We start from the raw sequence: 13,347 nt of genomic DNA, 5'->3' as shown, positions 1-13,347 counted from the left end.
AAAGATAAATAAACAAAATAAAGGTATTGTGTCCATCTACAACTAAAAATTTTTTTTTAAAACTCTTAAAAAGAAGACAGAAGAAAAACTTCATGACATTGGATCTGCCTGGATTTGGCAATGGTTTCTTGGCTATGCCACCACAAGAACAGAAACAAAAGAAAAACTGAGTGAAATGGACTTAATCAAACTTAAAAACCTGTGCATCAAGTGAGACTAACGAGAAAGTGAAATGACAACCCAGAGAAGAGAAGACTTGCTAACCATGGATCTGACAAAGCATTAACATCCAGAATATATAAAGAAATCTTACAACTAACAACAACAAAAACCCAACTCAAAAATGAGCAAAGGGCTTAATTAGGCATTTCTCATTCACACACAAATGACTAATAAGAACTTAAAAACATACTCAACATCATTAGTCACTAGGGAAGTATAAATAAAAACCATAATAAGATATCACACTCACTAGCATGTTTTTTTTTTTTTTTTTAACATGGAAAATAGCAAGTGTCAGGAAGGATATGGAGAAATTGAAACTTTTACATTGCTGATGGGAATGGAAAATGTTGTCATCAATGGAAGACACACTGCATTCTCCAAACAGTTAATCCAAAAGAATTGAAAACAGGGACTCAAAAAGAGGCACACTCATGCCCAAAGTATTACTCTTCATGATAGTCAAAAGGGGTAAACAACCCCCTTTATTTTGTTTATCCAGTGATGAATAACCACACACAAAAGGATTTTGTGAATGGCATTATATAATTACATTTTTATGAGGTACCTAGAAATGGGCAAACTCATGGAGACAGAAAGTAAAATAGGTTACTAGGGACCAGAGGGGAGCTATACAATGTGTACAGAGTTTCTGTCTGGGATTATTAAAAATTTCTTCAAAGAGAAGTTAGAGATGGCTGTACAACATTGTGAATGTACTTATACCACTGGATTCTATACTTAAAAACTGTTAAGATGGTAATTTAGTTGTAGGTGGACACAATACCTTTATTTTATTTTTATGTGGTGCTGAGATTCGAACCCCAGTGCCTCGTGTATTCTAGGCCAGTGCTATGCCACTGAGATGGTAATTTTTATTACATATATTTTACTATAGTAAAAAAATTTTAAATACTAATGGATAAATGAGCAAAGAATACATATAATAAATTTAAATTATAAAACCCAACTCATTCTAAAAATGGTTTTTGAGCCCTAACATGCATCATTCACTAGGTTGGGCAAAGTTTAAGATCACACTAGCAACACGGTAATTTTTACTATTTCTTGGTTTTGATGTGATCCTACAATATGTACAATCAGAAAAGTGAGAAATTATACTCCATTTATGTATAATCTATCAAGATGTATAAATGCAAATTCTGCTGTCATGTACAACTAATTAGAACAAATAAAAATTTTAAAAAGTACTATGAAAATATGTAAGTCAAAAAAAGATGTTCATAAGCTTTTGATGCTCTGAGGTCGTGTCCAGAAATTTATTCTAAAGAAACAACGTAACAAAGCCAAAAAGCTACACACAATTCATGTTCTTTAGAGTAAAATGCCCAAGAAGAGTATTAGATGAGCAAGTGATAATAGCAATGTGATAATACCATTCACATCATGCAGTATTACCAATACTACTTGGAAACACAGAATGCTTTATAAATTGCAAAAAAGATCATAATCCAAAACGCTCTGACCAGGATGACAGCCACCAGGTAAGTCATGTGGATGAGAAGCACAAGGTACGCACCACGGTGCTAAAGGGCATGTGCTCGGGAGAGGAAGAGCACGGATGTTACTGTCAAACTGCTCTGAGTTCAAGTTGAAGTTGTACCTGCGCAAATGAATAAAAAAAAAACTAGGGCCAGGAGCAGTAAAGCACACCTGTAATCCCTGTGACTGGGGAGGCTGAGGCAGGAGAATCCCAAGTTCAAGGCCAATCTCAGCAACTTAGCAAGACCCCCATCTCAAAAAATAAAAAGGGCTTGGAATATAGCTCAATGGTAAAGCACTCCTGGATTCAATCTCTAAAACCCAAAACAAAACCCAAACTAGGTCAAATCAATATAACAGATTCGGTGCTAATTTTTTAAATTTTTATCTTTATATTTTGGTACCAGGGATTGAACTCAGGGGCGCTTAACCATTAAGCCACATTCCCATCCGTGGCCTCACTAAGTTGCTGAGGCTGGCTTCAAATTTGGGATCCTCCTGCCTCAGCCTCCTGAGTCACTGGGATCACAGGTATGTGCCACCATGTCCAGCTAGTGCTAATTTATGTTGCTGGTCAGAAAGACATTTTTTTAAGCCTCATATTTGGGGGATTACAAAAACAGAAACCTATCCCCCCACCACTGTGAAGTACAATGAGACCCCAAATATAACATCTAAAATAGAATTTATCATGTTTTAAAAGTTCTAAGCTGCCTGTTTCATAACCACGTTCAGTTCAAAAGAGGATATTCTATTCTCCCTGAACTTGGGTCTGCCCCTGCCCTTCTCCTCACCACCACCCATCCATACTTGCTGTCCCTAGACTTTGAGCAAACATTCTTTTAAAAATAAATAAAAGAAAAAGACAATCATACCACAAACCTGTCTAAAATTCTCTGGGGGTTGCCCTTGGAAGATGCTGCTCTATCACTCCTTGAGCCTCCTCCCCATGCCCCCTTCCCACCCCAACCACCACCCTGCCCTTCTGCTAGCCCACACTGGACCCTGAAATTCTCTAGATACGCCACATTACCTGAAGTTCCAAGTCTTTGTACTTGATGGGCTTTCTGCCCTGTAAAGGACTTTCCCACTTGTGTATATGACTGTCACAGCACTCACCCCACCCTTCTGCAAGTATTTCTTTACTCGTCTGTCTTTCCTTCTAACCTTAAACGCCCAGGGGGCATGGACTACCTCACTCATCCTCCCATCCCCAGTGCCCCGTAATGCAGGACCAACCCAGGAAATGTGCTCGAAAAATCAGTGGGCTTAAATCCATATCAACATGAATTTGGTTCTTAACAGGTAAAAAGTGACATTTCTGCAGTTCTATACCGTATTCAGCCTGACAGCAGGTCAGGTCGTCACACTGAAGTAATCCGGGTTTCACGCACTGCCTTCTGCGTTTCCCTCCTGCCTCTGTCTCCCCCTTCCACAGTTCCTCTCTCCTCCTGACCTCTCAATTTAGTTCCGCCAAGGGCCTGGCCTTCAGCTTCTGGCCTCTATGCACTCAATATGTCCCCGGCTTCAGTTATACCTCTCTGTGCTAAATCCAGGTCTACACAGTTAGTCTGAAATAATGCCGTATTTCCAACTAGTAACACTATCCTTTCGTGACCCCCAGCCCCACATATCCAAATTCTAAGGACAGTTTTCTCTTCCCCTTGTGCCCCACAAACCACTTCCCCTTTCAACTGCTCAGTTTTTACCAGACATCCCATTTAGTTCTCCTGGCCCAGGCCTGAAACCTTGGTGTTCCCTTTACCACCCCACGTCTAGAGTTCTCTCAATGTCACAATGTCCTGCAAACTGTCTCTGGGAGTCACCTCTCCTCCTTTTCCTCACTTCACACCTGTGTGGTCCTCTCCCTGCTTTTACTTTTTTGCTCACAGTCAGACCCATTTTTCTAAAACATGGGTTTCACCAAATCACTCTCTGCACAACTCGGGAAGCCTCAATTTGAATCACTACTAATTGCAGCTTCAAGACTAAACTGTTGTGACAGATTTTCAAAGCCAGCCGTGATTTGCCCCCACCTCTCCCCAGTCACCTACATTTATTTCCCCTTTTCTCCGTATCAGTGGTTCTCAAGCAGGGGCAATTCTGCCCCCCAGGGGACATTTGGCAACATCTGGAGCCGTTTTTCAACTGTCATTACTGAGGTGGGAGGAGAGGAATACCACTTACTAGTGGGTAAAGGACAGGGATTCTGCTAACGTCCTACGATAGTGCCCAGGCTGAAAGTCCCTGCTTCCATTCCAGGCTTTCTGTTCCTAGGCTGAGCCTCCTCTATACCTCTACTCCGAATATTTCCCTAGGAACCTGGAAAGTGCCTCCCTAACTATTCATGTCTTATTTATCCTCAAACCCCATTCTAAGTCTCCAGCTCGTGGCTGTCAGTACCACGTACAGGGAGATGATTCCCAAATGCTCATCTCCAGCCAGTATCAATCTGAACTCCAGATCCCTGATCTCCAACTGCTCTGGACATTTCAGGAGTGTCTTATTTAACACAGCTGAATCTGATCTGCTGGTCCCTGCCCCCCAAAACTGCTTCTCCTCAAATAAGTATCCAGCACCAGCAATCTCCGAGTTGCTCAAGTTGCTCGGAACAAGCAGCTGGGAGTTATTCCTGACTCCCCACTGCCTCAGTGCCCTCCCCCAAATCAAGCCTCAGCAAACCCTGTCAAGAGGCTACCGGAGACGAGACACATCTCAGCTCCATCTCCTACTCTGTCTCCACCACCACCGCTTCCACGTGGGCTGTCACAGATGCCTCCTTGGTGACCGGCCTCCCTGCTCCCATTCTATCCACTATTCAGCACCCAGAATGTCCACTTCACATTTTAATGAGATAATTCCAGAACTAAAACCAGCAGCAGCCATCCCATTGCTTTTAGGATAAAACCTAAATCCCATAGTTTGGCCTACGAGGTCCCACATGACCTGGCCGGTGCCTGCCTCCTTCCTGCCCCATCAATCCCACTCTCCTGGCTTTCGGAGCTGCAAACAAGGCCAGTCAGGCCTTTTAAAGCACCCCCAGTTCTCTCCAACTACAGAGCCTAACACTCATTTTTTATTTCTCCTGCCTAGTCTCACCCATTATTCTTCCTCATACACCTTTTTTCTTCCTAGTTCTTGTCATTTTTAATTTCACATTTATCAGCACTCACTGGCTCAAGTCGGCCTCCTCTGTGGCCAGCTGCATGAGGGAAGGGGCCCTGCAGTCTTTCACCTTCTTTCTTTTCTTTTCACCATCCCATACATTTTGTTTACCACTGTATACAGAGACTAGCACGGTGTGTTCAGAGTACGTGGAGTTGGAACTCAAATTTGTAGGAGCTTAACTGCTGACAATGAAAAGGACCAATGAAGGAACTTCTGCTTCTTGCCCCCCTCTAAACTGCCACTGAACTTTCTCTCAGTACAGTTTAAAATGGGTTCCTTAAAATCAGGTAAATTCTGAGGGCAAGAACTTAGTCCTAAAATCTTCATACTTAATCCTTTATTCCCAATCCCTCACCTACACTGGGCCCTTTACACAATAAATGTGCATTAAAGAATGTGCTTAAGTTAGTTGCTGTTTTCAACGTGTCTCGTGGGCTGGGAATGCGTTTCCATGTGCTAGAAACTTCATCTCCAATGCAGATGTTGAGACCTTTAAGAGGCGATTAGGTCGTAAGGCTTCTGTCCTCGGAGGGATGAATGGCATCATCATACAAGTGGGTTAGTTATCAAAGGACAGAAGTATGGGTTTGGCCCCCTGCTCTTCTTCTCTTCCTTCTACCTCTCCCGCAACACAAGCACTCTCACCCTCTCGTCCTTCCACCTTCTGACATGGATAATGAAACAAGAAGGCCCTCACCAGAGGTGGGACTTTGGACTTTCCAGCCTCCAGAACTGTAAGAAATAACTTTTTTTAAAGTTACCCAGTCTGTGGAATTGTCACAGCAACACAAAAAGAACAAAAACAAATATGGAGTTAGCAAATATGGAGTTCTAGAATTGTCCTGTGTATGTCTATCCCCCAAGTAGTCCTCTTGGAAGATTTCTTATAATTCTTATATTTTCCCTTTACTAAGCTGCATACATCAGCTCAAAACTTACTGGAGAGAGACGCATACATTTATATATGCATTTACATGGTGTGAAAGCATTTGTTGTAAGGAAGATTTTCAAAAGTAGCTGAGCTTGAGGGGCAGTGGCACACATTTGAAGCCAGCTGCGGGATGACCTTATTTTCACTACAGTTTACAACCACAGTCTGAGAGAAATAATGCCACGCGTTTCGGCACGTCCACTCTGCCTGCTCAAGTTTTACGCTGAGAGTCGTCACTGCAGTGATTGTAGTGACAAGGCCGCCCCAGGCCCAGGACTCACTGTGTGCATCAACAGGGCCGTGAGTGGAGATCACAACTCTGATTCTGGAACTCTGCCTCAAGTCTGAGGTTCCTTCCCCAGGCCGGGGCCTAGTCATACCACATCGAAGGCTGCTTCCAAGTCTGAAATTTCATGATTCCATCAAGTTCCTTTCTCCTCCAAAGATCTGAAACTTTATTAAAACTCAAGTGACAATGTGTGAGAGACAAGGGAACTGATCAGGAAGCGATGTCCACTGTTACAAATGTAAACGTGACCTACACAATTTCATTTTTTCCCTACCTTTCAAATGAATTCAGGGAATACCCTGAAGTCGGAGTACTTTGTGGGAAACACTGAAATATCAGCATACTAAAAAGCTTTATACAAACTAGGAAATTTAATATCATTTGTTTACAGCATAATATCAGAGCTCCCCAGCACGAGTACATGGAAAAATTGGGTGTGACACTAAGCAAGTATAATCTTGATTGCTAGGCTGTTTACCACAACTCATTTAGATATTTCTACTTGAGAAGTCTAATTAATAAGAACCAGGCATTAAGGTGCAAGGGAACACATATGGAAGAAAAAACTTCTTGTAATCAATCACTTCTTGTTTTACTGCATATTTGGAAGAAGTTCCCATAGTTTTTTTTTATCAGTAGATCACTCTGTTCTGTTTTTTGAGAACATGCTTTGAAAACTGCTGACATAAAACTCACCTTTCTTGCTTGAAAGATGCCTATCCATCTTTTTTTTTACTTGTTGCAAAAAGGCACTGAGAACTAGAAATCAAAAAGGATTTGCAAGAATCTGGAGCATCTATGCCCCTATTCAAGTTAAAGCAGTAAACAGATTTCCCCTTAAAATGGCACTGAGGTTTCAACACCATTTGTTTACTTTCACTGTTTTACTAAGTGATTGACATAATGGTCAAATCAAGTTTTACCCTGGGGCTGCTGCAAACACACCACACACACACAAAGGACAGAGTAACAAGGTATCCATAGCTGGAGGAGGAGAAAGTAAGGAATATGGCTGAGGAGGCCGCAAGGTTCCTCCAACAGTTTCTCAACCTCAGCACTATTTACATTTGGGCTGGATAATTCTTTACCAGAGGGGCTGCCCTGCAATGTTATGAGACATCCCTGGAATTTGCCACAAGATGCCAGCAGCAACTCCACCCCATTTGTGACAACCAAGTTTGTCTCCAGAGACAGACCAAGGGGTAGGAGGCAGTAGGGAGGAGGGAAGCAAAAGCACCCTGGTTGAGAATCAGTGCTTTAAGAGCAGAAGAAAACACCTGTAAAAAAGAGAAAAGGACATAGGTGACAGCTACAGTTTCTTAAAGCATATCAAGGTGGGGCCACTCACCGTGTTTCACTCTGGGATATACAACCACCTAGCCCTTCTCAAACCAAAACACCATTTACCTGGCAGGCTCCTGCCAAATCATTGTGGTCAGAAAGCAAGAAGGAATTCTAATTGCAAACCTTACAGAGAGAAGCACTAGGAACTTAGGAACGTTTTCAGATGATTAAGGCACATTCAAAGGCAGTGAATGCTCTTGTGGACCTCAAGGCAAACTACCTCAAAATGTCAAATTGGTTTTATCTCCTCTGCCAACTCCAATCAACTCTTGGTGGCTGCCTAGACATCAGAACTGAGCAGGATGCTGAGGCTAAATGTGAGCTCTGAACAACAGTATTGGAATCAAATATCAACGTTTGCCACAAGCAGGCAAGGGGTATGGTGACAGGTAGCCTCACATCCATCTTCCTGGTTTCCAGCTTTCTTTATGCTCAAAATAATACCCATCAAATCTGGCTGAAATAAAACATTTTGGGAGGAAAAAAAAAAGTCACAAACCACCACAGTATTAGCAGGCTTACCTAACTGAATGGAAGAGAGAGAAAGACATTGAGAGAGAGAATGGGGGGAGGGAAAGAGAAAATCTGATTATATTACTCTCTTATTTAAAAACTGATTTTGGATTCTCAACTTCCAAGTGATAAATCAAAACCAGCCTACAAAGTCCTTCACAATCCCTTATGGAGGGAGCTTTCTGCACCCCATGGCTCTCCATGGTACATTAAAAGTAGGTTTTCCCCCAAATACAAGCTCTTCTAGGTCAGCCCCACAACTTCTCAGCCCAGCAAATTTCTATTCGTCCTTCAGAAAATTGCTCAAATCACCTTTTCTGTAATGTTTTACTTCTTCCTTCCAGCCTGCTATTCAAAGCATGGTCCTTGGACCAGCACTATCAGAATCCGTACCACCCTAGAGCTTGCTAGAAATGCAGACACCCAGGCCCCACTCCAGTTCTACTAAATCCCAATTTGCTTTGTAACAAGATCCCCATGTAAATTATGAATGTGAACTATGTGCACGTTAAAGTGCAAGAAGTGCTGTCTTAGGGAATTTGCCAATCCCTCCTAGAATCCACTCCTCAGACAGGTACTGCATCTTCCCCAAAAGAAGGTGCCCAGCACATGCTAGGCACTCTAATGGAATGCCCCAAGAGGCAAGCGCTCCCTCCACTCCTCTCCTCTATGAAGGCCGGAAAACTCAAATACCCACATTCCAGCCTCCGTGGCAGTCATGGTTACAGTCAGTGAGATGCCAGCAGAAGCCTGCTGCAGGGGCTTCTGGAAGAGCTTCTATTTCCCTAATGACTTCCTGAGTAGAATGAGGGTGTTGCAGGGCCATCGTCAAGCAACCATGAAGTGACAGACGTGAGACAAAAAAGTCAATAATATCTAAGAACAACAGGATGGAAAACCAGAAACCATCCAAGTCCACTGAACCACCCCGGAACCACCCACCCCAGAACTACTATGTGAGCTAATTCAACATTTCTATTGCTTATGGCACTCTCATTAGGAATTTTTCTTTTTCTTGTGCTGACTGCATTCCTAACTGATTGAGTAAAGCTTCAGTAAATAGGAGGTGAACAAATGAATGCAGAGTAGAATATAAAGGTTCAGAAGATCACATTAAAAAAAAAAAAAAAGAGCCTCTAAGAATCTGCTCTACTTTGCCAAAGCATGCCTATAAAGTCTCTGCACTTCTAGAATTATTGACCCATTTCTGTTCATAGCTTAATGGATTAAAAAAAAGTGAACATGACCTCATAAAAAGTAATGGCAATGACCTCTAAGAATCCATCCAACTTTGCCAAAGTTGCCTATCAATCAGTCCCTGCACTTCTAGACTTATTAGCCCACTTCTGCTCATACTTTCATGGATTAAAAAAAAAAAAAAAAAGGTGAACACCATATTATAAAAGGCAATGCAAATCTTCACATACAAAGATGCTGTAGAAACTGACTTTCAAATTTTGAGACAGACCAGAAAACCATACTTAACATCAGGTTCTGGCCTTGAAAAGTTTCAATTGCTATGGCTATTTACAGGCAGCTCTAAGCAACAGAAGGAAAACAAAAAGAACCTACAGTAGCCAGCTGGTGGCCATTCTCCTACTTTCTAGAGATCTCTGACACAGAACTCATTTTTTTCCAGTCCTTATCTCACTTAATTTCAAGATCAAACAGTAACCATTTTTTCTTGAGAAAAACACGGCTGGGCAACGTAAACAGAATACAAGTAAAAAGTATTTAAAGGGAAGGAATGCACACTGGCAGTGTTGCTTCTCCGCAAGAAAGCAGGACTTTACCCAAGTGCAGACTCCTCGGCCAGATCACCATTTCATACTGTAATCGAATCATTTACTTAAATAAATGTATTTCAGAAAGAAACTTGATAGCACCAATGGAAAACCAGCACCACTTGCCACAAAAATAAGAAGAGACAAATGAAAAAACAAAGCCAATAAAGGCACGACTTTATTAAATTTAACTACTGTTGCCTACCAAAGCCTCTAAACTTGAAGCTTGTTCTTCCTTTAAGGGGGGTGGGGAGGGCAGGTGGAAGGGATGTTACCAACAGGCTAATATCAAGCTGAGACTTTCTTCTTCACATGATCAGGATATAAGAGAACAGAAAAGGAACCGACTTTCTCACAGTGTGACTTCATTCTATTTAATACCACACCCATGTCCTACCTAAAAGTATCCCTTACACAACTGCAAATCATCTTCCTCTTCTGCTTAAAATAAGAGCCCAATTCCATAATGCAGCCTAAATGGCCCTCCACCATCTGGGCCCAGCCCATCGCTCAGCTCTCAAATCTCACCCTCAGTACACAGGCAGCCACACCAGCAGATAGCAAAGAGGACCCAAAGCCAACTCCCCCAGTTTCAAGTAGACTGCCAGCACATCAATCACATAGCCAGGTTCTGCTTTCTTCAAACCACTATCCAAGATTAACACTTTAACTTATTAAAGTGTTTAATAATTTTTTTAAAAATTCGCAAATACACACGGTACTAAACAACTGAAGCACTTAACATAGGCAGGTTAACTACTATAAAAGTACCAATCTGTAAGTCAAAAATGGATAATTTCCTTAATGTCCAATCTATCAACTAGTTTGCTATCCATGAGTACCAGATGGAAAAAACAGTGGCACAGAGATGGTGAGTAACTTGCTGAGGGTCATATCACTAGTAAGTGGCAGAACCAGGATTTGAATCCAGTTCAACACTCCCCGACCCCATTATCAACTCCCCAAGAGTGTAAGTTCCTTGAAGGCAGAGTTTTGCTCAGGGCAAAATTCCTCCCCAATGCCTAACACAGGACCTGGCACATATATAGTGGGACCTTAATACACCATGGAAGGATGGATGGATGGATGGATGGATGGATGGATGGATGAATGGATGAATGAGTGGGTGGATGGGTGGGTGGGTGGATGCATGGATGGTTGAGGGGATGCATGGATGGTTGAGGGGATGGATGGATGGATGGATGGATGGATGGATGGACGGACGGACGGATGGACGGACTGACGGACGAATGAACCTCCCTTCCTTACAATGAGGGTATCTGACACCGTCACGAGCCCCGACCTCTCCAAGCAACCCATGTAGAAGTCAGCCCGGCTGGAGGAACCCGGCGAAGACGCGGGCGGGCGGACGCTCCAGGGACTCCGGGAGCGGCGCGGCGCAGCGCGCGGCTCACCTTGAAGTCGCGGCTGTGCTGCGGGGTGTACTCCAGGGTCCAGAGCGCCCGCACCAGGTGCGCCAGCTGCTCGGTGACCTCGCCCTGGCCCTGCGCGCCGCGTCCCGCAGGCTGCTCGGGGTCAGGCGAGGGCTCCGGCCGCCCCGCCCGGTACTGGCCCAGCGCCAGGTACTCGGCGAAGAGCTCGGTGTTGCTGAGGCACTGCAGCGTGGCGTTCATGAAGCACGTGTTGCCGTGGTTGCGGAGCCCCGCCACTCCCGGCACCGGCTCGGCGGCGCAGGCGGGCGGCGCGGGCGAGGCGGGCGGCGGCGGGCAGGGCGGCGGCGTGGGCGCGGCGGCCGGCCCGGGCGGGAAGCAGCTGCGGAGGCCGCCGCGGTCCGGGGCGGCGCCCTCGGAGCTGAGGTGCGAGAGCGTGGACAGCGTCTTGAGGACGCGGCTCATGAAGCTGCCCACGGAACGCGCCGAGGAGGGCGAGGAGGGCGCGGCCGGCCCGGGGCCCCCCGCGCCGCCGCCGCCCGCGCGGCCGCTCCGGAACAGCCGCTTGCTGAAGGAGCGCTTCTCCTTCCCGCCCGCCGCCGCCACCGGCGGCCCGGGCCCGGGCGCCGTTACCTTGGACATGGCGGCGGCCGCCGACGCTCATCACCGCGCCCGCCCGCCCGGCCCGGGACCCCGCCACGGCCGCCGGCGCATCCCGCCGCGCCGCGCCTCACCGGGCCCGGGGGCTCGACGCCCCACACACCTCAGAGCGCCGCCGAGCCAGCAAGCGAGCGAGCAGCGGCCGGCGGAGCGGGCGGGAGCGCGCGCGGTCCGCCCAGCTGGGCCGCTCACGTGACCGCCTCCCAGCGCCGCCCGCCTGGGGCTGAAGCCGCGGCGGCCGCCATGTTGACTGTGGGAACAGAGCGCCTCTCCAGCCCGGCGCTATTTCTCGCGGCCCCGGGCGCGGTCCTGCGGCGTGAAGCCTGAGAGAGGCCATGTCTAGTGTGGGCATGGTCCAGGCTAAAGGGAGGACGCTGGGTGGGGGACCTCCGCGGGTGGGTCTCAGTCGTTACTAATCAGTTGGCAGAGGTCTAGGGAGCGTAAACCTGATTTCCGCGTCTGCCCCTTACCGGATCGTGGAAGAGCTGGTGGGCAGGGCTCTCTCCAGTCTTGGGCAAGTCAGCGCTGCCTGGCTCCCGAGGGACATTGCAGATCCCTACTGCCTGCGCACCACCCGAACGCCGTCACGGAGCGCCGCACAGTCCGGCGGACTTTTCTTCCACGCTGTACCTTGAGGTCCCAGCGAATCGGTGTTATCAGAATTACTTTTCTTTTCAGATCAACCTTTAAAACCTCGCTGAACTGCCCCTCGTTCATTCGTTCATTCATTGCCGTCAGTCAACAGATATTTATTGAGCACCTGCCAGGCACTGTGTGTTGGGGATGCTACAGTGAATGGAACTAACATGGTTTCTGCCTGTCCGCCTGCAAGTTACGCTCTCAGTGAACACTTCCCGCGGCCTCTATATGCCACTCATGTATATCTTTAACCTTCAATCCAACGCCGTTGAGATGACCCCCATTCAAACCCAAGTTAGAGTCAAAGCCCTAAACTTGATCTCTAAACCAGGGGTCACAGACCACAACTATCACGGTGACCAGAGAGTTCATAGCAATGAGTGAAGAATCCTAGGCTTTTACTTATGGTATTTAAAGTGCTTTGACTCTCCGTGCCGGGGAGAATGTAAGAAATGATGGGGACAAACTAGAAATTAACATCTTTCTAAAGGGGTGGCGGTCACTCAGCTCTAGTCAGTTGTTTCCGTGCAAGAATGAGGACTGTGTTGCCAGATCATCCGATTTTTAAAGAGAAGGCTGAAATCCTATTTTTAAATGTTGATTCAATTTTAAAAGGAAAAAAAAATTAGTGCGGGGGTGGGGGAAGGAACAGTAAGTATTTCAGCTGCTTTCCAGTCCGAAAACCACCGGTCTGTGACCTCCACTCTGTGCATTCTCCTCTGCTAACAGGCCTAGGCTGAGTCCTGGTTACTGCAGAAGAGAGAAATCAGAGGAGACCCCTTTGCCTTTTTAAAATATGAAGGTCATCTTATGCCCATTTCAAAGTAAGCAGCTGTTGTCTTTGGCCTCCTCCCCCATAAGTAGGATCCCATAGTGATACCCCTGGGATCTTCTGCAGTGGCC

The 13,347-nt window shown here is 45.9% G+C and overlaps 1 protein-coding gene across 1 annotated transcript in view; it reads right to left on the bottom strand.

Annotated features, from left to right (window-relative positions):
- The window catches only part of Usp31 (ubiquitin specific peptidase 31), a 74,536-nt gene extending 62,568 nt beyond the window's left edge, over positions 1-11,968 (bottom strand). Inside the window, exon 1 of the mRNA XM_047533029.1 lies at positions 11,170-11,968. Coding sequence (XP_047388985.1) covers positions 11,170-11,787 — 618 coding nt within the window. The 5' untranslated portion in view covers positions 11,788-11,968. The remainder of the gene's footprint in view (positions 1-11,169) is intronic.
- Positions 11,969-13,347: the final 1,379 nt, after the last annotated feature.

The sequence above is a fragment of the Sciurus carolinensis genome, chromosome 18 (assembly GCF_902686445.1).
Source record: "Sciurus carolinensis chromosome 18, mSciCar1.2, whole genome shotgun sequence".
Lineage (NCBI taxonomy): Eukaryota > Metazoa > Chordata > Mammalia > Rodentia > Sciuridae > Sciurus > Sciurus carolinensis.
The sequence above is the reverse complement of the archived record's forward strand: the minus strand, read 5'-3'. Positions and strand labels throughout refer to the sequence as shown.